The sequence below is a fragment of the Sminthopsis crassicaudata genome, chromosome 3 (assembly GCF_048593235.1).
Source record: "Sminthopsis crassicaudata isolate SCR6 chromosome 3, ASM4859323v1, whole genome shotgun sequence".
NCBI lineage: Eukaryota > Metazoa > Chordata > Mammalia > Dasyuromorphia > Dasyuridae > Sminthopsis > Sminthopsis crassicaudata.
Genome location: NC_133619.1, coordinates 25,416,881 through 25,442,854, shown reverse-complemented (window position 1 = coordinate 25,442,854; position 25,974 = coordinate 25,416,881). Strand labels below are relative to the sequence as shown.

Sequence of the window (25,974 nt, the reverse complement as noted above, 5' to 3'; positions counted from 1 at the left end):
TTATACATTTTATTATAATGAAAAAACCACTCTCTATATTATATTTATGGGGGTCCTTTCCCTCTGTCCTTGATCTTTTTGGGCATTTATGGCTGCCAATAGTTTTACTAGATTAAAGAGTATAAACAATCTAGTTATTTTTTTTTTGAGAATAGTTTCAAGCTATTTTTCAGAAGGGATGAAGCAATTCACAATTGCAACAACTAACAGTACACTAGTGTGCCTGTCCACACCTGCTGTAACAATTGCTGTTTCCCCTTTTGTCTATTTGTTCATTAGTCCAATAAATCATTTACCCTTTAGAATCTTCCAGTATCTCCTTAGTGGCTTGTTTATAGTTCTACAGCTCTCATTCTCTAATTAAGCTAAGTGACAATTTATTAAGCAGAGTAAATGCAGAATAGATTGCTTTTATATGTATTTATAGATTCAGTCTCTCCCATCTAACCTTGTGAGGCTTTATGTCTTGCTACCATTTTTTCATGTCTTGATTTTTCCTGTTCTGGAAAGGGATGATCTTGGGGATGGAGGTGATCTAGTCCAGCCCCATCATTTTGCAGATGAGGAAACTCAAGCCCAAGGACTTGACAAATGGGTAAGAAGTCAGAAAAGCCTGAACCAGGGTCCTCTGACTCAGGATGCCTGCAGAATAACCATTGGTGCATGAGAGTGTAGCAAGTTAAAAAAAAAAAAAAAAAAAAAACTTAATGGATAATAGCTCTTTACTCAGCTGAGGACTATATGAGAGGTTGTTTATAGTAGGAACACTTTCCATAGACTATGTAAAATTCTGTACTCTTTCCCAGGATATTCCTGTTTCTAGAAAGTGTACTGAATTTGTTTGAGAATGGACTGTTCTTACAGGGATTGCTTTTTCTTTCTTTCTTTGCAGTTGTCTATGAACACAGATCAAGACTAGAAAAATCTTTACAGAAGGAAAGACTTGAACACAAGAAAGCAAAAGAAGGTAAAAGCACTTTTTTCATTTGGCTCTAATATAGTGGTCCTCACGCTGTTTAAATAGGGGCCAGTTCACTGTCCCTCAGACTGTTGGAGGGCCGGACTATAGTAAAAACAGAAGCTCACACTGTCTCCGCCCCTCAGCCCATTTGCCATAACCCGGCGGGCACATAAACATCCTCAGTGGGCCACATCTGGCCTGTGGGCTGTAGTTTGAGAACCCCTGCTCTAATGTATTGCTAAGTATTCTAATATTTGATATGTTGGCTTTCCATTTATTTGTTTTGGGGTCTTATATCTGAAATTGGCCCAAGGTCATTGTCAGAAAGTAGACCTACTAGGTTCATTCTTAAACTAAGAATTAAAGGAATCAGGATTAGAATATACAACTGTGAGGTTCTAGTCTAATATAGAGTCCTTCTAGCTAAACTTATTTTTCAAAGTTTTACTATAACAGGGAGTGACAGTTTTGCAACCAAAAATGTTGTTGGCTGGGCCCTTGGATGATCTAGTCCATCATTACATCTGTGCTCAGAATTGACTTGTCATGTTTAGTACAAGTAATAAGTTTTTCCTTTGGCAGAAGCATTTTTGTTTGAATGTCCTTTGATTGCACATGTGCTTTAGTTGAATCTGATCATTATTGCTCAAATGCACAGAGCAGTTCTGCTATAAGAAGCGATTGTATAAATGCCTTTTATTTTTTAATGAAAACTTTTCAGAAAGCATAGCTCCCTTTGGGACTTTTGCCATTTCAGCCACATGGCATTTCCCATTTTCTTATGGTCAGCCTAAGACTCAAGGTCATAAAAGTTCTTGCTGTTCTTTGGTAACTTGGAATGGTAGATGACAAATGTCGTTAGTTGGAATAGTTTATTAAAGCCTCCAGGTTGTCTTCTGAATATTAACAGTTTTTTAAAGTTTTCAAGGTGTTTAAAAAATAGCACTTAATCCTCAATAGGAGGTAGATATTATTCTTTACTTCATTTTAAGTCTAAAGTTTAAAGTGCATGGTAAATTTTTGAGGAAAACAATGTACTAGCTTTCTGGTTTTGTGATTCTGAATGATTTTATGGAGCCATCTAGTGGACAATAAAGCTTAAGAACCGTTAAGGACTTTTTGATGGCTCGATGTGGGGTGGGCTGAGCTGGCCTTCCAATCTTGAATGATTTTATGGTGCCATCTAGTGGCTCTTGATAAATCATTTTGTTTCACTTTCTCTAATAAAATGACAATTAATCCCTGAGATAATTTGCTTTTTTTTTTAATGTTGGAGAATGTTTTGATTTTTTTTTTCCCCAGATTTTTACGTCAGTAGAAAAGAAAAAAAATTAGTTTCCTTCAAATTAGTAACAAAGCTAGCTTGACAAAACTGCCTTAAGGAAGTGGTTTTTTAAAAAAAATGTAGAATCTTTTCTAGGGCTTTATGAGATGAGCATTTTTCCACTTAGACTGGCATCATAAAACATCCCAGCACTCACTGCCTATTTATATGTCTCTCTTCTTTTTTTATTTCCTAGATTTTTTGGTTTATAAATTAGAAGCACAAGAAACACTAAATAAAGGAAGGGTAAGTGTTTGAGTATGAGTGTCTGTGTGTGCTTCAGTTAATAAGAATGTTTGGTATGCAGCCATTGGTACAGGAAAAGCCAGAAAATTTATTTCATTTCAATCACATAAAGATTTATCCAGTGCCTACTATATGAAAGGCACTAGGGATAACATGAATAAGTGGCCAAATGAATAGTCCGTGCCTTCAAAAAACTTATATTCAACATTTCCTTGGGGCAAAGGAAAAAAAATTCTGAATCTAAGAAAATAGCATTAATAATAATAATAATAATAAAAACTTTGTTCACTACTTGAGTTGGAAGTTCTTGAGTAGTTAGTAGTTTGGGTGAATGATAGTCACAGGAAAATCCCCTCCAAGACTACCAGGTACTCTGTTGCTACTTGACTGGCCCAGTTTCAATGTTCTAATCAAACTATTATTTCCTTGACTGTGGATAACGATGGGTAGTTCTGTGCAACATGGGCTCAGGACATCCATAGTGTAGGAACTTATGGTGTGCAGACTCTGGGAAACTGAGACTTGCTCTTGATCCAAAAGGTATTAAAAGACCTATTTAAACTTGAGTTTTCTTGACTCCCAAATTTTACCTTTTATGCACTATGCCATTTTGGCTTACCTGAAAAACAAAACCAAACAAAACAAACTCAGAGCAGTAATTGTAAGAAGAAAATGAAATGTGTGATTTATGTGTTGCTTGATGTAGTTATGAAAGGCTAGGCTAGAGATAATTAGGTTAAAGAGAGAGGAAGAAAGCAAGATAAAAAAATAAACTCTGAAAGTTGATAATGTGCTCGGGTGCCATTTTTAGGCAGGCGAGTCCCAGATGCTGAGTCTTACACATTTGGGATCATTCCATTTTGGAAGCTCAACCTCCCTGGATAACACAAAATGTGAATTTTCTTGGACATTGTTAAAGATAGAGTAGCTCTAAAACATGTCAGATTGTTTCCAATCTCTGTTTATTAATTAAAAGAGGGACACTTAGTGTTTGAATAACCTTAGTTATGTGGCTGTAAATTTTTATTTTCAGACTCTGGGTCTATTAATGTAGAAGCCAGATGTAAGTTGGCTTGGTCACTTCCATCATGTGAAAGTCTTGGCAGTTCTGGGAATAAGTTTGGCTGAGCTCATGGGCAGTTCTCCCCTCCCTACCCCTGGTCTCAACAGAATGGAATGATTTCAAGCATCACCATTTTCTCCTTACATCTTGACCTGAGTCTTGAGCCAATTATCGCCATAAGCTTTTTCCGTGTATTTTTAGCAAGGCCATTACTGTCTATTAAGTGTGTTTCCAGTACATCCTGATAGAATGTCAATTCCTTGAGGTCAGGAATTTTAGTTTGTTTCTTCTCTTCATATCCTCCTTATGTCTAAGGCTGGACCCAGCAGGTGCTGAATAATTGCTTGTTGCTGAACTGAGTTTGAATCCTAGTTCTTCTTCTTGCCACTTCTTTCACCTGGGGAAAGACTCTTCACTCCTGAGCCTTATTTGGTTCATTTGTGAAATGAAATAGTTAGGCCTGTTCCATACATAAAACAGGTTCATGGATTTTGAGCTCAAGAGACTTCAGCGTCCACTCCTCCAACCTCCTCATTTTACAAATGAGACTCAAAAAGGTTACATTGCCTATCAAGGTCACTCCTTCAGGTAGCAAGCAACGGAGGCTATAATTGAAACCAAGTATTCTGAGGACTTCAAATCCAATACTGACTTTGACTCTGGCTCCATTTTTTTCATCACTTAAATATGACAGCCATACCTGACCCTTTGAGCTTTACTGCTAGCATGAAATAAAGAGACACTCTGTTCTAGTCCTGAATTCAATTTAGAAGCAAAATCATTCTCTTAACAGCTCAAGGCTGAGTTTCACGTGAGCAGATCTGGTGGCTTTGCATTGACTTTTTTTTTTTCTTCTTCAATTTTACAGCAAGATTCTAACAGTAGATACAGTGCATTGAACGTACAACATCAGATGCTGAAAGTGAGTATTTGATAAAACATGGCCCTTAAAAATGGCCCCTCTCAGTGGGTGAAGGAATGAATTAGCTGCTGCTTAAGATCATTAGTGATGCTGTTGCATGGAGTGATTAAGGGAAAGTTGGAGAAGATCAATGGGCACGAATCTGTGGTAGATAAAATGGGACGTGGTGGGAAATGTTGCATGCGCCTCAGGCCCCTCTCTGTCATTTCTGAGCTAAACTCTCCATATTTAGCTTATTTTATCTTTCCTCATAATTCGAGCATCAAATCCCCTCATCCTTATTACTGTCCTTGACATCGATTCAGGTTTTTTGTTTTACACTTATTGTTCCCCGTGGTGGGCTTTCAATGTACTCTTCTGGACAAAATTGTCATCCATTTAGCAAAGTATGCAGAGCTCTGTTAAAATGAACTTCAGGGTACACAGTCCTTAATGTGCTTACTTTGTGCTTACTAATATGCTTAATTTGTGCTCAGAGATTCCCTTTCTCCAGTCCTTTTGCAAAATTCATTCATTTACATCAGGAGGGAAAATTGTGGGTATCTCACCAATAGAAGTGACCTTTTTCCCACCAAAGGACATTCGTGGTGACACACAAACCATGAACTGCAGCCATTAGATTTGTATTTCCTCTTCACCTGAATGTTGAAGGTTGGAAAAGAAGTACAAAAAACTCTATTGAAACTGAAACCTCGGATTTTTCCTGAGGGTATATCAGGTGGATTAAGTCACACCATTCTTTGAGAGAGGATTGCTGAATGCAGTGGGATTACTATCAGTTGAGAGCATGGGGCAGTAAAAGCTCTCACAGACCTGTAGAACCTATCAGTGTTGCCAGTGAAAATGAACCCCAGGGGAAACATCCTTGGCATTTACAATTTGTGGTGCCAAATAAAGCAGAAGGTGGGGGAGGAGAATTTGAGAGTGAATTGGTAAGGTGATGGAGGTACTATGGAACATGGAGAGAGGATATGCAGACTTCACTATATGTTATTGATAGTTTTCTGGTACCCCAGATATCTCAGTGATTCTAACTTTTTCCTGGTCACCCCCTTAGAACTTCAGAGATTTAGCAAACATCATATTTTTACGTGTCAGTTATTTGTTGGCCTTAGTTCCAACACATTTTTCTGGTTCAGAGATGTGGAAGGGAAAGGTTGGGCAGAAAGAAAAAACCTCGTCCATGGCTGTTCTCCCAAGGATTGGATTCAGGGTAGTTTTTGTTGCATTCCCTCTTGCTGTGAGCTAGAATCAGGGCAGCAGAGGACAAGTTCTCAGAAACACGCCATATTCTACCCCCACCATGTTTTCATGGTTCATATTTTTTCATTTGCAGAGTCAGCATGAGGAGCTAAAGAAGCAACACAGTGACCTAGAGGAGGAACATCGAAAACAAGGCGATGACTTCAGCAGAACCTTTAGTGACCACAAGCAGAGATACCTCCAGCTTCAGCAAGAGAAGGAGCAGGAGCTGTCTAAGCTAAAGGGTATTTCAAAGTGGAGGGGGAAATGCTTCATTCTGGGCTCTTTAATAATAACTAGCATTTATATAGCCCTTTACATAATTATATCATTGGAACTTCACAAAAACTCTGTGAAGTAAGTGCTATGATTCTCGTACCCATTTTACAGATGGAGAAAAGGCTAAATGTTTTACTGAAAGTCACAGAATTAGTATCAGAAGCTGGATTAGAATTCAGGGTTTAACTTTAGGTCTGGCATTCTATCCTCCTGGCTACCTGCCTGCCCTGACTCCTATGAGCTTTCAGGTTGGTTACACTAATCAGCAGAGCTTGAGACTTTTAGTTAGTGTAGAGAGCAAAAGTGTTGGCTCAGCTCAGTCTCCTCATCTTTAACACCCTCTTTTCACAAAAAAAAATACAGTCCTGAAAGTTGCTCTGTCCCTCTTCTTATTAGAGAACTTTCTTTCTTTTGGCCCTCTCATTTTTTCCCATGTATTTCTCCCTTTCCTCTTTTAATATCAGTGGTGTGGGGAGCCCCTCTTCTGCAGCTTAGCATCTGCTGGGCAGCCTGGTCCAGTGAAAAGGGCAAGGCATGGGAAACTAGTGTCTCTTGCTTCCCATTCTGGCTGTGCTGCTCACTCCCTGCCTGGAGAACCTCAGGCACTTCAGCCAACCATCTGGCCCCAGTTCTGTCATATGTAAAATGAGAGGCTAGAAATGATGACTTTTAGGGTCTCTTCAAGTTCCATATCTATGCGCTTTAGGACACTGAGAGATAATGGTTATGGTCTCACAGCCAGCGTCCTGTGTAAGAGACTGGAGTTTAGCCTTGATCATCCCTGCTACTAGGTTATTTCTGCTTAATATAACATACTCCTTTTTAATACTTCTATAGCCTAGCATAGTGTGTGTGCGTGTACACATATGTATATGTGTATATATATGTATGCATAGTGTAGATGATTTTATGTATATATAAATATATAAGCACATGTAAATATCTATGTGTACATATAGATATTTATATATGCACATATATAATGGATGCATACACATATATGCACATATATATATATATATATATATATATACATATATATATATATACATATACATTATATATATTTAAAATGCATGAATCAAGGATCTTTTCATTTTTGGCAGACAATAACCAGAGTATTTCCTGTGAATCAGCTTCTGGAGCTATCAACCTCTCTAATATTAGATTAGATTGTTGGTGGCCAAGTTCACATTCCATCTCTCTTCTTGACTTGGTCTTGCTCTATTTCTAAATTCTGTCTGGGATAAGTGCATGTTGCAAATAGCCACGAAAATAGATTTTTACATTCGAAAGGGATATATAGGTTGGTGAGGAGAGTTCCTTATAAGGACAGATAATACTTGACCTTGGCTGCCCTGGTAACATTTCAAAAGACTCTCCTCTATCTGTAAAGGTAGAGATGGAGGATTTGCTTTAACTAGGCGCAAAGCAGCATGGGAATAGAGTAGATAAAAGCTGGTCTGGGTTCAGACCATCCCTAGCCAGGCATTTGACCCATCAGCTAGCCATTCTTTCTCTGTGTAAGTTGAGGAGCAGGTTCCCAGCTATATCAGTAGACAGAATTTCTTCACTAGAAGTATTATCTACCTATGAAATTGCAAGTTGAGTTGTTGTTTTGTTTTGTTTTGTTTTTTGTAAAACGAATAAATTGATATATATTAAAACAGATCATTTACCAAAAAAAAGGGAAGATGACCTAAGAATTGCTTGAAGAATCTGCTCAGAATCTAAAGGGAAAGGAAAGACCACCTAATTAGTCCAAATATGAACAATAATTTTTTAACATAGCCTTTATTTTGGTTTTCTTAATGTTTATTATTTGCTTTACATGTGAAACTTGTATTTTGAGACCAAGGAGAATATGTATGGATGACAATGAGAAATGCCCCTCAAAAATAAATATGGCTGCTTCCTTCAATATAGAGATCATGTATTTAAGACCAGCAGATACCCCTATTTTGGGTTTCGAGGTGAATCTTTGCCAGTTATCTTTATGTGGAGAGTAGTTTTTCCTATGTATCTGATCTATAGAGAAACCAAATCTTAAACAAGTTAGCAGAATTTTGTGCTGTATGAGATGTTAAAATAACTTCATGACATAACTTACTGTGTGCATGTTTTGTTTTGTTTTTTTTCTAAAATAGAAACCGTTTACAATTTGCGAGAAGAGAATAGACAGCTAAGAAAAGCCCACCAAGACATGCACACACAGCTTCAAGATGTGAAGGTAAATGCAGTCAAACTCTGAGTCTTTTGGTTGTTTTTCTTCTTAGCATTATGGAGCATACACGCCCAAGAAGCACCTGTTTAGTAACCTGAGGATCCTCTGGAAAAGGCAGCCCAAGAGGTCATGCTACACAATCATGGGCTGAAGGAACCAAGGAGGTCTCAACTGCCTGGGGAGATGTGACAGCTTGAATGGGGATTGAGGGCTTGAAGGGTCATCCTATGGTTAGAATTGTAGGGAGCTCAGAGGTCCTCTATCCAGCCCCTCAGATGAGGATGAGGAAGAGGAAGCCCAAGAGAAGAAAGTCTTTGTTTGGTCCTTCCATTGGTCATGAGAGTCAGAAGCAGGAATCAACCCTTGGTCTTTGGACCCAGGCCTGGAACTTTTGTTCACTTGAGCCACAGAGGCCAACCCGGATACAATGGGTAGAAGTGGCAAAGAAGCAAATTTAAGTTTGATGTAAAGACAAAGCTCCTCCCCCCAATGAGTATCCTCATAAATTTAGAGTTGGACCTCAGTGCTATCAAGGCCAGACCTTTTATTTCCCAGATGCAGGCACTGGACTCAGAGATACTAAAGAATTTGTCCATGGTCACAGGAGATTGGCAAATGTCCAGGGTGGGGATGGCCTGGTCTCTCTGACTACAACCCTGATCCCTGTACTGTGGAGTGTCCAAGTGGAATGAGTGATTCGGGAAGTCATGGGCTGCCATTTTGTGCAAAGGCTGGAGGGCCACAAGATGTTATAATGGGACCTCCTTTTCAGCTGTAGCTTTGGCTTGATGGTTGTGTTGCTGAAATACGTTTCAGCTCTAAAACGTCAGCTATCCCTGGGCTTATGGCTGAGCTTTGCATTTAGGTGAGATCAATACAACCAAAACCCATTTGGTTCTTTTGCCTCTGCTGTAGAGTTTCATCATTGCTTTCTTATTGCTTGAGAGCCTCGGGGAGCTTGTCGTACTAAATGGTCATTTCTGGTTATACAGAAGAAAAATGTGCTAAGCAGGAAATTCAACATCAGTGTGAACGTTCCTGAAGTGATGAGGTTACACTGTTGGAGTCAAATCAGTCCTTGTGGGGAAAAGGGAAGAAGGAATTGTTCAAGTCTTGTGCCCAAACACAGTTGATAGGCAGGTGCTGGTTGGATTTCTTTGAAGGGGACTTAGGACCACTTTGCACAGTATTTTGTGCATAAGAATAATTGAGAACTCTGCTTAACACTTTACAAGTTAAGTTCAATTGTTGATTAAACACCTACTTTGTGCCCGGCACAGTGCTAAGTGCTGAGGATGCGAAAATAAGCAAAAGGCTGTTGCAGCTCTTCAGGAGCGCAGTCTAATGGATGAGACAACATGCAAATAACTAGGTAGAAACAAGCTGTAAATATGATCAACGTGATTACTGACAGAGAGAAAGCATTGCATAAAGGGAGCGTGGCAATAGCTTCTTGTAAAAGCAATAGTTTATATCCACATCCTGAGGTGGGGAAGGCTCTGCGTCCTCCACACATGACCTTTCAAGTGAAAGAGAAGAGGTTCTGTTTTGTGCAAATGTGCCTTGCTTTATATATTAAAAAAAAATTTCTGAAAAAATCAGCATCAGTGAAATTAATCAGAATTGAGTTCTAGTTGTGTGGTCCATGTTAGAAGAAATCTAGGTCATTACATTGCACTTCTTCAAGAAGAATGCACAGACCCCTGGGAACTTCACCCCAAAATTATCCTCCTACATTTGGACACATCTCCAAGGATGTGTCCTTTAGTCCTGATGTGGCCTTTGCTTTTAGGAGTGCATTATGTTAGCAATCCCAGGCACAAGCCAGAGTTGTTCATGAGAGATCACAAGCTCCTAGGTTCAGCATGAGAAGGAACCTTAAAGACCATCTAGTCCAGGGTTCCTAGGTTTTAAGGGGTCATGGAGCCCATCTGATGAAGTCTATGCATCTCTTCTCAGACTCATGATTTTAAAAAAAATATTATTCATCATCAAAGGAAATGCTGAATTTCAGTCAGAGGTTGGTGAAAAGAAGGATGTAATTTCCCCTCCCAATACAAATTCATTAATCCCTCATAAATCCATCCATAGATCTTCCTCAGAGCTCTGGGTTCACCCTTTTCTAGTTTCTAGACCATCTCTAGTTTTTATAGATAACGATCTCAGAGGCAAAGTGACTGATGAGGTCACACAGCTAATACAATGGTGAAGTTGAGATTTGAACCCAAAGTCTTCACATTTCACATTTAACTGGTGTCCCCAGCTGTTTCTGTTTTGGTTTTGATTTCATATTCTGTCTGTAGTCTTACTGACTGTCAGAATCTCTAAGTCTTAAGAATATAGACCAATGTAAATTGAACTAGAGAGGGACCCCAAAGTCTTCACATTTCACATTTAACTGGTATCCCCAGCCATTTTTATTTTGGTTTTGATTTCATATTCTGTAGTCTCACTGATTGTGTTCAGAACTCTCCAAGTCTTACAACAAAAGTATAGACCAATACAGATTGAACTAGAGTTAGTTTTTTCACTGGGGGATTTTTTGGGGGGGGGGGGAATGGGGAGGTGTTGGAGGGGGTGCTGAAAAGCCAGTTTGCAAAGTTGAGCACAATGTTTGGTCTTGTAATGATCAGCTGGAGAAAGATGTGCTTTGAGATCTTAAAGCTCAACATGTAAAAATTCTTTCTTTATGTAGCAACAGCATAAGAATTTACTCACCGAGCACGAACAACTAGTAGTGACTTTGGAAGACCACAAGAGCGCGCTAGCTGCTGCGCAGGTTAGGATGTGGCAGCCTCTAACGGATGGATTCTTTTCAAAGCAGCTTCCTTTTCTGAATTCCTGTATGCATGTAACCTCTTGCAATGACTCTCCCATGAGCTGCAGCGTGGGCTAGCCCAACTCTGTACCCATCCTGGAGAATTATGCATGCGTAAAGGTTTCCAGCTCTCTTTTCTTCACTGCCCCCCCCCCCCTCCTCTGCAGAATGAACGAAGCTAACCCCCGTGGCGGTGCCTTTGTCCTGGGGGTGCTGTGGGTATCACTGAATCGATAGGCAGGAGGAGCAGGTCAAGCCCTTGTCTTGCCTTCTTGTTCTAAGACGTGAAATTTTCATTAACTCCCCTTTTAAGATCTATTATGTTCAAGAGACCCGAGAAATTATCTACTTTTGAGGGGGTATTTTCTCCCTACTGTGCAGATGATTTATGATCATTAATACTCACACTGATGTTATTAGATTCAAGGATTGTACTTTGTTCTGACTTCGTAAATCTATTAACTTTGAAAGCAAAAGCCAAGAGCTGCAGAGACTTCTTAGCTTTGAGAGGAAAGCTTGAATTAGTTGCCATGCGGGGTACTGCAGTGAGGGGCAGTATTAGAATTAGAAATGTACCTGAATGGAGGGGCCGATATATCTCTGGATCTCCCATTTAGCTCAGGAAAGAAGCAGAATGTTGAGCTGGGGGACAGGGGGAAGGAGTGTCAGCTGATCTCTAGGAAGCAGGAAGGAGCTAACAAAAGGATAAGGGACTAGAAATAATTTTTAAAAAATATGGAGATCATGCTTACAATGGAGAGGCTTCTTTTTGCTTTTCTTATACTCTTTTTCAGAATGTGGCAGATAAGGGAGAAGCAGAAATGCTAGACACAATCTTGCAGAAGATGCTGCTACATGTAATGGCCCCCCCTCACCTAATTCCAGAAGTTATCTGTGTGTGCTGATTTTTTTTTAAGTTAAATTAGGTTGACTTTAAGAAAAGTCCCCGTCATTTAACTCCTCAGAAAGGGAAATCCTGCTAAGGCGAGTGGGGAATGGAAGAGGGATGAATATGTCATCCTTGGTGTAAAACCAAGGCCCACTAACTTCTGATCTTTTCTTCTCTCTTTTCTATTCCCTGTACTTCTCTCTAACAAAAGGGCCTTATGAAAATTTTGCTTGTTCATCCTATTACTTTGGCCCTTTCACATTCATTCCTCAAAACTTTCTTTCAATTCAACATTTAAAAGACATGTTCTGTGTCCCAGACACTGTATTAATTGTTGAATATACAAAGAGAAATATGAAAAAGTCCCTGACCTCCAAGAGCTTATATTCATTTGGGGGTCATAAACATTCAACACATAATAATGTTCTGTAAAGCCAAGAATGGAGTTTGTACTTTATCCTAAAGGAAATAAGGACTTTAGAAACTTCATAAACAGGGTTATATCCTTGCTTTGGCCCTTGCGTAGAAGCTATGTTGGAGAGGAATGGAGATGATTACTTTAGTCCAGGGATGAGGCAATGGAAGTTGGAAATAGGAGAAAAGGCAACAGGTGTTATGGAGGCAGAGATGACAGAATTTGAAAACTGATTGGATGTGGAGGGCAAAACTTAGGAAAGTGAATGATTGGAAGATTGGAGGACTGCTTCACAGAAATTTCAGAGTCAGGATACAGTGTGTTTCAGGAGGGGAAAGTCATGAATTTTCTTTTGACCATGATGAGTTTGAAGTACTGACATGTCATATAGGTGGGGATGTCTAGCAGGTTCTTGGTAATGGGGGCCAAAGCTCAAGTGAGAAACCAGGGCTGGTTAGGTAGATTGGAATAGTAGTAGAGAACAGTTGAAGTCATGGGAGGTGAGCATAGTGAAAGAAGAGAAGAGGGGGTGCAGGACAGAACCCTTGGTTAGGTACATTCATATATAAAGAGTCAAATGCAGATGGTGTTCTAGTTAAGAAAGTGAAAAGAGGGGGCAGCTAGTTGGTGCAATGGGTAGAGCACCAGCCCTGAAATCAGGAGGACCTGAATTCAGATTTGGCCTCAGACATTTAACACTTCCTAGTTGTGTAACTCCAATTGCCTCAGGGAAAAAGAAAAAGAAAAAGAAAGTGAGAAGAGGCCGCTGAACAGACAAGAGGAGAACCAGGAGAAAGCAGTATCCCATAAACCCAGGAGAAGATTTCTAAGAGAATGTAGTATGAGGAAAGATCACTGGATTTAGCAATGAAGAGATGATGAGTCACCTTAAGGTGGCTAATTCAGAGGCTGTGGTGCAAGGTGTTGAGCAATGAGTGGGAAGTGAGAAGGATGAAGAAATGAATATAGACAGCTTTATCTAGGAAGTTTGACTATGAAAGATAAAAGAGGAGGGCAACTTGAGGGAATGTTACAGTCAAGAAATGGAGATGTTCTGGGTATTTTTGCAGACAACAGAGTAGGAGTCAGTGATTAAAAGAGGGGTTGAAGTTTATAAAGAGAGGAGATAATCTAAAGTACATGCTCACAGAATAGATGAGAAGGAAAGGGAACTAAGGACATATGTATAATTGAGAGCAACTCAGGAACGTAAAAAAATTAGTGAGCCGGGAAAGGTAAAAAAAAAAAGGAGAAAACAGGCAGAAACTAGGTTGTTTAGATCCCAAGGCCAAGATTCATTGTCTCCTTTTGCCTGTGTTTCTAACTGTGTCTCATGCTTTCTCCACCTCCTTTCAGCACAAGTTGACTTGATATCACAAAATGTATTCACAATTTAAAATACCTGATTGTTTTCAATTGAAGAAAAGACCATTATGGATGATAGAAATGGATCGGCATTTGGCTAAGCATATTTTCAGTAGATTTTTATGTCGTAGTATAAGAATTATACAGCTGGCTCATTTATAAAAGTGGTGTTTATTAGAAAATAGAGGAAAATAGCAAGAATTCTGGCTTCTTTTGTATATAGCTTGGGAAATTAACATCTGTCTTCAATAATTTTTCCATGTTTTCCTTAGAGTTCTAATTTCTAATTTGCATGTACTCTATAATGGTGAAGCATGTCAAAATAAGACTGTCTAATGCATGGAAACCATCTGCATATTTTGCCAAACTGGAGTCTAGTTATGCTGCGTATGTGATGTCGGGAACTCAGATTCATAATAAGCTGCCTATAAATGACATATTTTTCCTCTTCTCAAATTCTACAATTTGCATCCAGACCCAAGTGGCTGAATATAAACAACTGAAAGATACGCTGAATAAGATTCCAAGCTTCCGAAAACCTGTGGAGGAACAAAATGTCATCCAGGAAGCACCTTCTCGCCAAGGTGATTTCACTGCCAAGGAGAAGAAAGTAATTGAGGAACCAAAGGAGGTAATAATGATGAATCCTGAAGAATTCTATTTTTTTCAATGAACAAACATTTATTTTTTTTCTATCTTACCACCCTTGAAAAGAAAAAAAAAATCCTCATAACAGATAATCATAGTTAAGCAAAACAAGTTCCCATATTGATCATGTCCAAAAATCCATGTGTCATTCTGATTCCTTTGAGGAGGTAAGTAGCATCTTTCATCACACTGTAATCCTGCCTGATCATTGCCTTGATCATAGTTATCAACTTGATTTTCTTTCCAATGTTGTTGGTTTTTATATAAATTGTCCTCCTCAATGGTAAATGTTTAATGTGTGGATTTTTGTTCATCTTTGACCAATCAGGTTACCATCTGAGTGAGGTGATTAGTTTTTGCCAAGTTTGCCTATCATCTCCAATCCAGCAAAAAAGGTTAAAAAAAAAAAATTAGGGTTGGGGCAGCTAGGTGATGCAGTGAATAGAGCACCAGCCCTGAAGTCAGAAGTACCTGAGTTCAAATCTGGTCTCTGACACTTAACACTTCCTATCTGTGTGACTCTGGGCAAGTCACTTAATCCCAAATGCCTCAGCCAAAAAAAAAAAAAAAAAAAAAAAACAAAAACAAAAAAAACCTAGGGTTGCAATAACAAGATAAAAGAATAATCTTTCAGAATGTTTAGTCTTTATCCATTGATTTTTACCTTTGCTCTTATCAATTTGTCATGATTTAAAGTTACCTAAAGCATAATTTAGTAATGCATGAGAGTGATCCAGTTAGTCTTTGAGCTGCTCCTCAATGTTTATACTTTTATTTCTTGAGATGCAATTTTTTATGGTAGTCATTACTGATGTTTGCCCTATTGATTTTAACAATCTTGTTTGGATTGGCGTATAGCAACCATTCAAGGGCATTAATTAATAAATTAATTAATAAAATTAAAATTTAACATCTCAAAGTGATGGAGTGAAAAGATCCGAGTTTAAATCCTGCTTGGATACTTACTAGCTTTGTGACCGTGCAGTAATTCACTGTCTCTGTGCCCCATTTGCTTTCTATAAAATGGGAAGATTAGCCTTCATGGCTTTGGAGTCATCTTTCACTCCAGTCTGTGATCCTATGATATTATTTACAGCCATGTGCTAGTTTGAAGAAATTTAAAAAAAAATGCCTTCATTGCCTTCAAGGAACCTCTATTCTACTAGAGTGCATGAGCTGGGCTTGTTCATGGCAGATCCCCAGAGGTCTGGATTGGCCCTAGAGGTCAATCTGTGCTCTGGATAATTGATTCCCTTGGGAATGTGTCTCTGTCTGCACTAGAAGTAAACAGTTTTCTTCCAGCTACATAGTTCACTTCACCCCAATTATTATTGTCTCGCTTTCTGTCATTTCCTTGCCCCCTTCTTATATAAGGCAACCCAGTTCAGTAAATAGAGAAAATAGGGGGTCAGGAGACTGGGCCCCACTTGCCATTTAACCTTGGTTCAATCATTTAACCATCCAATTCTTCAGCTTCTCCATCTGTAAAGTGGAGATAGTATTATCTGTTCAGAACCACTTCACAGGGATTTTGTGAAGATAAATGAGATATTTGTGAAAGCACTTGGAGCTCAAAGAAGGAAAAAACACCATAAATCCAGGGTATTCTGATGTCAGAGCTAGACTAGGTGTGAAGAGGGAGAATCTTCCAAAGTTTTTCTTCTTCCTTTCTTCTTAGAAAATTGTATCAAAATACCTTCCTCACACATTTGTATGGTTCCATAAATGGGATTAAATTGTGTTCATTTAAAACTTGTTAGATTCAAGAGAAAGTTGGCTTTACATTGGAAGAGTAGAAATTCCCTTTAATAGCCAGAGAGCAAAGCACATGATCTGGCTGTTCCTGTGTGGGAAGAGATGTGCAAAGTGAGTCCTTGGCAGAGGAGGGAGTGATGAGAAGTTTTTTGGTTCCTTTTTCTCTTCCTTTTTCCTCCCTTTTGATGAAAAGATCTCTGTTTCACCTCTATCTGCTTCAAATGAAGCCATTTCTGAAGGGATGGGAACCACAGGGACCACATTTCCACTTCAAATTTCACATTTCCTGAACCTTTTCAGATTAAAAGTGTGTATTGTTCTGGAAAGCCTCTAGCTAATTGGCTATAGCTAACAAACACTACAGACAAAAGGACGCTGTGCTTTGAAATCACTGACATTGAATTGATATTTCACTGTTTCCATTATTTTTATTAGCCACTATTTTTAAGCAGCTGGGCTGATCTAATTTCGTACTTGAAATTTTTGCTAATGCTGTTATTTTCTTGAAGCCAGAGCATTAGATGAGAATCAGTGTGTTTTCCATTTATTTTTTATTATTTCCTTTAACATTAATTATTTGAGAACCTTTTAAAAACTGGATTGAACAAAAGGACATAAAAGGACTTTTTTGTTCTCAGAATTTGCTGTTTTGTTTTTATCTCATGGGAAAAAGAGTAAAGAAATACTCACTTTGCAAAATAAAGTAAAAGTAACCCTGTCATGTGGGGCATTTGGACTAGACCTCTATCATCAGTGTCAGATAGTTTTCTGAAGTGGGCATTTTATCTACAAAGCGTCCCCATTCTGCCAATGAGGAGGTTAATGAGAATTATAGGCTCATAGATTTAGAATTGGAAGAAACTTTCAAAGTCATTAAATATAAGATCCTCCATTTACAGATTGAAAAACAAGAAAAAAACAAAGGCCTGAGGCCCAAGAATTTGCCCAAAACACCTAGTTAATAAGTAGGAGTAGGCAGAATTGAACTCTGCTATGTTACACAGTCCCTATGCTCTGACTTCCTTGAAATTTCCCAGCAGGACCATGCCGCAGATGTCTTGGCTTTCCCCAGGCACGTGTCTCCATTTGATTGAGTAAACTTGAGGATGGTGATGTCCACCATAATATAGTTCTATAAAATCAGCATTTTTTTCATATTCTCTTTGGCCTAGGGTCCCCACAGTAATGAAAAATGGCAAGCCCAGGAGCAGCCTGTTGGGGAAAGGATAACAGAGACCAAACCCTTGCATCCCACCCCAAAAGAGATGGAATTTCACCCTGGAGATGCACTGAACCAGCCACATGAGGAAGATGCCAGAAAACAAGAGGAACAGGAGCATCAGGTGGAAGAGGAGAATAAGAGGGAGCTTGAAGAGGAAGCGATGGAGCAGGTGGGGCAGGCTGAGCACCTTGTGGAAGAACAGGATCAGGCTGCAGATGAGCAGGAGCGGGCATGGAAGGAGCAGCAGGAACAGCAAGAAGAGGAAACCAATGTGCTGACAGAGCATGCTCATGTGGAGGTAAGGGTCTCTGTTCTAGACCATCTGCTGTGGGAGGAAGCATTAGAAGTAGTGGGAGCCCAGAAACCCTGGATTTCCATTCAGCTTCTGCCTCATCTTGGCTGTGTGACTCTAGCCAAGTCATCATCTTCTTGGCAACTCTGTCTGTTGCAGTTTTGCATTGATGGAGGCTGTTCTACAGAGAAGAGGGCAGGTGAAGCACATTGGCCTGAAAGCATTGGTTATTTCCAGAAGCTTAGTTTTATTTTTAAAGGCTCAGTTGGTCAGCTGTATCTGAGTCTTCATGATCCCATGGACTTTGGTGCACCATGCCCTTCTAGCCTCCCCTATCTTTCCAAGCTCATGTTCATTGTTTCCTTGCCACTCTCTGCCTCATCCTCTGCCAACCACCCCATCTCCTTTTGCTATTAATCTTTCCCAACATCAAGGTCTTTTTCAATTATTAGAAGTAGGAATGAACTTCTTTGTCAAAGTCATTCTTTCTAAAGATTTGGAAAGTGAGGGCCAAAGTAGCAAAGATGCAATTTGTAATTTCATCTTCTGGCTGCTGATCCAACAAGCATATATAAGCACTAATTTCGCACCAGGCACACCAGGAGTCAGGACTCCCTTCTGGGGACAGCTCCTGCCTATGGTTGACTTGGGTCACCAACATATACTTGGATAGCCAGATGCAAGGTCATTGAGAGGAAAGAAGCATTGGCAGCTGGGGGGATCCCAAAAGGCTTTGTGAATAATGTACTGCAGGTGAGCTTTGAAGAAAATCAGAGCTGCTTATAAAAAAAAGAAAAGAAAACCAGAGCTTCTTACCGGAGGAGATATGGAAGGAAGGTATGGAAGATAGCACAAAGGCAAGAATTAGCCCATTTTTGCATTAAACACATAAATCTACCCTTTTATCCCTTCAAGGGAACATGGAAAGGGCTACTTTCACTTTATGGATGAGGAAATTAAATTTCTCTGTGCCTTAGTGATATACTTAAGCAATTAAATAGTACCTAGATCTCTTTCTTAGCAGCCTAATTCTGCTTTAGTTTATGCCAGCATTCCCAGACTATCAGTGCCCTACATCTTGTTACAAAGTCAGCCTACATATACCCATACAATCCATGACATAGCGTGGTTTCCCACCACCAGCAGCAACAATAAAATCATCAAAAAAATCACTGAGCATGTGGTCGAATTTTTCTTTTCTTTCGATAACATTTGCTGTCAGTGTATTTTTTTTCCCATCATGGTTTCAGCATTCTATGAGCTGAGGTTGCTGTTGTGCTTTGTCACCACCAGGTGGGGGGCCCTGAGCATGTAACTTGAATCAATGAGATATAACCTACAAAAGCATTTGCCCGAGACTCATGGGTAGCAGCTTATTGACACTCCCAAAGGATTAAATGGTTCATCAATTTCTGTAATAAAAAAATATAACTTTGAAAACACCTGAATTTCAGCAGTGGCTATTTGGTTTTTAAAGATGCTATTCTATAAGAACTTTTTTGAGTTAACCTTTCTCACTAATCCTTAATGATTATCAATCCCTTCTTCTCCCTCAGACTGATCTGTCACAGCAGTGTCTGAAACATTCTGTGACTTGTTTGCAGTTTAGATAAATCAAGTGAGCACTCAGATCACAGTTGATAATCAAACTAAACAGAACCAAGATCCAGCTCAGGAGATAAGGATTCTAGTTCTTTGTAACCTTAGATAGAACATTTAAAAGCCCCATACTCTCTTTTCTCATCTGTAAGATGAGTATGTCTAGGATGTAACTTGCCTACCCCATAAGAGTACTCATCTGGATTAAGGGGTAAAGTTCTTTGTAGCTTCTTCCCTTGACTAATGGGGTTATAACATTACAAAAGAGAATCCTTCTTAAAAAAAAAATCAGAACTCTGGGAGTTGACTATGAGCCACTACATAGAATTCCCAATCCCTCTATTTTTGTCCACCTACATTTTTTATTTCCTTCCAAGGCTAATTGTATACTATCTTAAAGTCCTATTCTTTTTGTACAGCAAAACAACTGTTTGGACATGTATACCAATATTGTATTTAACTTATACTTTAACATATTTAACATGTGTTGGTCAACCTGCCATCTGGGGGAGGGGGAGGGAGGAAGGAGAGGAAAAGTTGAAACAAAAGGTTTTGCAATTGTCAATGCTGGAAAATTACCTATGCATAAAATGTTTGTAAAAATTAGTTAAATTAATTCATTAAAATTTTCAGGCAGCCTTACATAAATGTAGTTGAACTGTGAAGATCCATTATTTAAAAAAAAAAATAAGTACTGTTAAAAAGCTACTGTGAGTGACCTCCATACAATTTATAGTAGATTTCTATTATGTTTATAAAAATAGATTCTATATATACTAGAAAAATAACAATACCTATATATGTGACATACTTGAATTTAGCAAAGTGATATTTTCTTAGTAATAGGTTTATAGGCCCCTAGTAATAACTCTTTTTCCTTCTGGGATTCATGACCTACAATTTGATTCTTCGGTCCCTGGCTTTGAAAGATCTTTGCTATGATTGTCTTCCTTCAAAGACTACATCAGGAGTAACTTCTTATGATTTTTCAACTTTTCTGCTATTTCAAGTCTTTCTCCTCTTTCTACTGAGGGAAATGAGAAGTAACTTTAAAGTGGTGCATTAAGATGATCTTTTGTGTGTTGTTTTTAAATAGTAGAAGGCAATCATTTCCCCATCCCTATTTTTTGAAAAAGAAGATTGCTTTTCTTCTTCTCTTTTCTCCTAAGACATAACTGCTAGTTGATTTTTTTAGCTGATTATGCCCTAATTTTTATGGCCAATAATAGAATTAATTAGCATTCCCTAATACACGGCCATCTTGAGGACCAACAATAGCTTCTGCTCACAAACTCTTTTTAGTTTTTGTTTTTTTTTTTTTTGATAGGATCTTAAACTCTACATTTCCTTTTGAAGGAAATGGAACTCCCATTAAAATTATCAGGTGGAAAAACTTTCAGGCAAATTCTGAAAATAAGACTTACTTGATAGATGAAAATATATTTGCCCCAGAATAATTTAGGATACAGAACTCTTTCCATGATGATTTTCGTTTAATATGTAAAATCCCTCTTATTTGCTTACTTATAAGGTGGATACTGCTAATGCTTTCCTTGACCTTCCCTGCCCACATCGGAGTTTCTCTGAATTGAATGTAGGCATGTGTCAGCTGGACTGGAACTGGATTTTAATGTGTTGAGTGACAGGAACCTCACAAAGCAGGTCAGAGACAGAGATTTAGGACACAAACAGAAGTATAATTAAGGAAAATGACATTTACAAATAGATGTCCCCCCTTCTCCAAAAAGGAGAGCTTAATACTTTTGATGCTAGCACCATTCATATACGTGAAAGTGGTCAATCAAGAACTCAGTCATTCTTAGATCTTGAAGTAAGTCTCATGGTTACAATTCTTGGAACAACACAGGTATTCTTGGATCTTGTGAGAACAGCCGTCGTCTCAAGTCTTAGGGGTCATGGCCACCCTGGAACCAGAATAGGGTGAAGGGAACAGGAATGTATTACCTGCCAGTGACAAGCAACAGATTGTGAACAATCTTCACAAAACATGGGGAGCTAAATGCCTTAGTGATACTTTGCCAAGGAGTGAAATTGTTCCGGGTTGTAAAGGATTACTGTTTATGCAAACTCAGGGCACAACCTGCTTGCTGAGCAGAGTACAGAGGAAACAGAGTATCTCCAAATATTTTGATACATAACTTACCAAATATTATTCATTATTTCTGGGGAAAAAAGTTGCCAATGGGTGAAACAACATTGCCAGGATCACTTAGGGGCTAGATTTATGTAGTAGCATTGTACAAAATGGCCACCATAAGAAGTCATCTGAAATCCCTCTTAAGTTTCTAATGCTAGCTTAACTTGTCACCGTCTGGGTTATTTGAGTGCTATCTTGGCCTTTTGCCTGGCATTCGGAGTTTTATGAATCACAAATTAATGGTATTATCATGAAATTGCCAACACCACCTTATTGGAAGTTACAAGTGCAATCGATAGGGAAATAGAAAAATATAAAGAATATGGTTAATGTGTCTCATCATCCAAATAACTTTGTGTCTTTTGTAGGCACTTCCCTCAGAAAAGGCTGTGACAAAGGTTAAATCAGCTTATGAAGAACAGCTAGAGCAGCAACAACTGGCGGCCAGGAGGGCTGAAGAAGCCCAGCAGCTAAGAGAACGACAGGAGTCTTTGCATAAGCAAAGGCTGCAAGAGCACTTGTTAAGGCAGCAGCGACTTCAGGAAAGAGAATTGGCTTTGCACCGGCAGGCCGAGCTCGAAGATGAGCAGCATCGTCAAAAGCGCCTACGGTTGGTGTTCTAGCACGAGGAGCTGGGAGGGAGACAATGGACAGTCACCATGTGCTTGCTGCCCATTAGTCAGGAGACTAATGATACTTAGTATGGAGCAGAGATATAAACAATGAATTTAAAAGGGAAAAGTCAATATCCCAAATCTTTTTTTTCCCCACTTATATACATAAATTTTCTTTTCTTTCTTTTTTTTTTTTTTTTGAAAGAGCAATTCCAATGGCATAGCGGATAAGAACATGGGCTTGGACTCAGTAACACCTGAGTGCAGACACACTTCTGACACTGACTGTGTAACTTGGGGCAAGCCATTTCATTTCTGTAGGCCTCAGGCCAGCACCTGAGGAATCCTCCTATGGCCTGGTTGGGTTATGATCAGCATTTGCAGAGGGAGATCTCACTCCGGGTTTTCCACACACTCTTGAAAACCCAGGGTCACATTTTCAAATTAGGGAGCCATAGGCCGGAAAAAATACTTTAATTATCTCCATCAGAATCACGTTTAGATATTACTACTTTTCTTTTTTTTTTTTTTTTTTTTTTTTACATTGATGTTATTTCTCAATATCCCATTATGGCCCCCAATAGAATCCTCCTTTGTAACAAGGTACAGTTAAGCGAAACAAATGAACGCATTGACCAGAGCTGATGATATGTGCCTTAATGAATGCTTGCAGTTTACCCCCAACCCTGAGAAAAAAGGCAAGTCTGTTTCCTTACCCTTTGGTGTCAAGACCATCCATCATAGAGGTTTGAGATCTAATTGGAATTACATTTTAAAAGATTGTACCTTATATCTTTTTAATTTTTCTGGCAGGCCTCATGGTAGCCATGCATTACTGGTTAGATTTTTCCTTCTGGTTGTTCACATTTTTTTGTTATGAAATGTTTTTTTTTAGATATGGCCTGGCCTGGGGGATTCTATATTTATCAGACCCTACTGCATGTGTTTTGTCTGGTTTCATTTATAAGCTTTTTATACTTGTTGACAAACCTCGTTTAAGGCTTGTCTGCTTTGAAAAATAGTCTGTGTCAAATTTGAGTTTTCTATTGAAGTTACTGAAAAAATGTATTCTTGTTTCCCTCCCAGGCAGCAATCACGTTATGATGCAATGGATAATGATATTGTCCAAGGAGCAGAGGAACAGGGTATCCAAGAGGAAGAAGGTGGTGGTGAGGACTCATAAATGGCTAATGTCTTACTATATTAAAGGCTAGATTACAATAGGATTAAACCTTAGGTCATGGCCTCTTAACTGTTTTCTACTTACGACCCCTTTTCACTTGAGAAATTTTAATGTAATTCTGAATATGTAGGTATTTACAGTAGGTATATAAATTAAATATTCATTGACAATAAATCATAATTTTGCAACTTCCCCACATTCAGTTATAAGACCCCATATGGTATCACTACCCACAATATAAGAAGTTGGGCCCTAGTTAGATATTAGGCATTGTCATATTTTATTCATATATTTATATATATATATATATATATATATATATATATATATATATATATATATATATATATATATGTACATACATATATATATATGTGTGTGTGTCTATACATATATATCTAAATGTATATATGTATCTATATTTATATCTATATATTTCCCCAATAGATATTCGCAATCAGTCATTCAGAAATCTCTTCCCTCTAAAACTTTTAGGTCATTCATCTAAATTAATTATTCATGCAAAGTTTTACTAAAAGAAATTTGTACTTTTGGAGAATTTCCATATGCATTTCTGGTTGGATATATTAAAAAATACGACTAAGACATGTGTGCTCTTCATTTATAGTTATTAGTAAGAGAGCATTCTAGAAGGTAGCCAATTCCACATTGCCTTGGGGTGACCGTAGAGTAGCGCTCTCAGCCCTTCTGTCCCTTAGTCTTGAAACACACTGATTTTGCTGTGGAATCTAATCTCCTGTACCTTGAAAGGAAATTGGCATGTGCTATCTCATCAATATATTTCAGTATATGAGAATTTGTTATTTATAGTTAAGAAATGATTTTCCTTCTGATCCTCCTTTGACATTGGAAGTCCCTTTGTTCTTAAATCATTGGGAATAGGGAGAGTTGATTACCCCCCTCTGCTCAACCCATCATTTTATGTACTTTGAAGACTAATGTTGTTATCCCATAGTTCTCTGTTTCTCAAGCTTAACTAATCCCCAGATGTCTTAATCTTCTTATATCTTTTCTTTATATTCACTAAGCCTGAGATCTAGGAGAAATCTTCTTCAATCCCATTTTATGCCATAAGTTGCCAGAGTCTTTATCATCACATCATAGAACATGTTCTGGATGTATAAATTGGTCCCTAAACCCCTAAAATGAGGTTTAATCTTTGACTTTTCTGAGACATTTTTAGCTTTCTGGGTTTCTTGGTATTTCTTTCGATAGGGGAAAAATGATTTATTTTTCCAATTTCATTAATTGTCACTTTTAAATTAAAATTTTATTCATTTCCAGTTTTTATTGGTCTTCTGGAGTGAAAAAACTTGGAAAGAAAATTTTGTTTTTCTCAAATACCTTTATTTAAAGAAGGGAGTTAAGTGAATTCATTCTTTCTTCTTTTCTGTTTCTCTTTCCCATTCCCTTTTTTGCCTTTCTTTTTCTTCTCTCCTATTTTTCTATGCCATACCTCTGTTTCTTATTCTATCTTTCTCCTTTTTTCTCCATCCCTTTCTCCTTTTCCATTTCTCATGCTATCAAGCCTGAAAAGTGTTCTGGACAGAAGCTAGACAAGAGGAAACATTGTTATTTATGATCCCATAGACTTGATGGAGGATTGTGGGCAGCACTATTACAGGAAGGAGAGCGTTACCATTCTTGAGGGCTCACTAGGGAAAATTAGGCTGACTGTTTGGGAAATTTGTAATTTGTTTCACTTTCCAGCCTATGAAAGAGACAACCAGCATCAAGATGAAACTGAAGATGATACACATAAAGAGAATGAGCCCCAAGAACAAGTACAGCAAGAAGATAACCCTGAACCAGACGTGAGTACCCCCTTTGTCCATTTCTGTCCCACAGGCAAAGCTACGAAGCTCTAGAGAGATCCTGGGGAGACAAGTGGGAAATCAACTAATCCATGCCCTGGATGCGATCAAGATGTATTCCCAGTGAGACAATGAGACATTGTGGAACAGATGGCTTGAAAAAGGAGAAAAAAGGCCATTTAGGAAACTGCCAGGTGATAGCTGATGAGACCTTAACCTAGGAGATCTCCAGAGAAGGCCAGAGTAACAAGGGATTTCTTAATTGTGGGTGGAGATAAGGGAGAGAACCTAGAACGCAAAAATCTTAAAAACAAATGTAAAAAAAAAAATTGTTTTGAATATAACTGAGGGAAAATATGGTTCCTCAGTTGTAATTTCTTTTGACCTGAGAATCTTTTAAATGTTGCTTTACTTTTCTTTGGAACAACAGCAAGCAGCTGGTGAGGATGTCAATCCTGCAGACGATCCGAACAATCAAGGAGAGGATGAGTTTGAGGAAGCAGAGCAAGTAAGGGAAGAGAACTTGGCTGAGGAGAATGAGGTGCCCAAGCAGAACAGTCAAAAACAAGGAAATGCTGAGGTGGAGGAGCATTTGGTGGTGAGGAGCTCCCAGGGGCTGGGACTTGTTGGAACCCACATTTTGTAATGGATGATGGGCATAAGCCAAAGGAGGAAGAGTCAGCCACACATTCAGAAGGGTTTTAGCTTGGCTTTGCAATATTCACTTAGCTGCCTGAGGACCATAAGAGATACTGGCATTCAGTGCTGCTTGTTATGAATTATTGTTCATCATTTCATGGCCACTGAGCCATTAAAAATGCTCTTTCCCAGGGATGGAGAGCTCAGCTTGAGATCCCACAGTACTAAAGGATGCATCTGAAATGGACAGTTGTTCTAGCTGCCCCATTTTGTTTTAACAG

The 25,974-nt window shown here is 38.7% G+C and overlaps 1 protein-coding gene across 3 annotated transcripts in view; it reads left to right on the top strand.

Moving 5' to 3' along the window:
* The window catches only part of GOLIM4 (golgi integral membrane protein 4), a 99,698-nt gene that overhangs the window by 64,137 nt on the left and 9,587 nt on the right, over window positions 1–25,974 (top strand). For 2 of the 3 annotated variants that reach the window (XM_074298143.1, XM_074298142.1), the window contains exons 2-13: window positions 893–967; window positions 2,482–2,531; window positions 4,463–4,516; window positions 5,853–6,003; window positions 8,185–8,267; window positions 10,957–11,040; window positions 14,224–14,379; window positions 17,324–17,671; window positions 21,791–22,032; window positions 23,123–23,205; window positions 24,951–25,054; window positions 25,485–25,652. In XM_074298143.1, the coding sequence (XP_074154244.1) occupies window positions 893–967; window positions 2,482–2,531; window positions 4,463–4,516; window positions 5,853–6,003; window positions 8,185–8,267; window positions 10,957–11,040; window positions 14,224–14,379; window positions 17,324–17,671; window positions 21,791–22,032; window positions 23,123–23,205; window positions 24,951–25,054; window positions 25,485–25,652 (1,598 nt within the window). The remainder of the gene's footprint in view (window positions 1–892; window positions 968–2,481; window positions 2,532–4,462; window positions 4,517–5,852; window positions 6,004–8,184; window positions 8,268–10,956; window positions 11,041–14,223; window positions 14,380–17,323; window positions 17,672–21,790; window positions 22,033–23,122; window positions 23,206–24,950; window positions 25,055–25,484; window positions 25,653–25,974) is intronic. The other variant, XM_074298144.1, reaches the window with a different exon arrangement.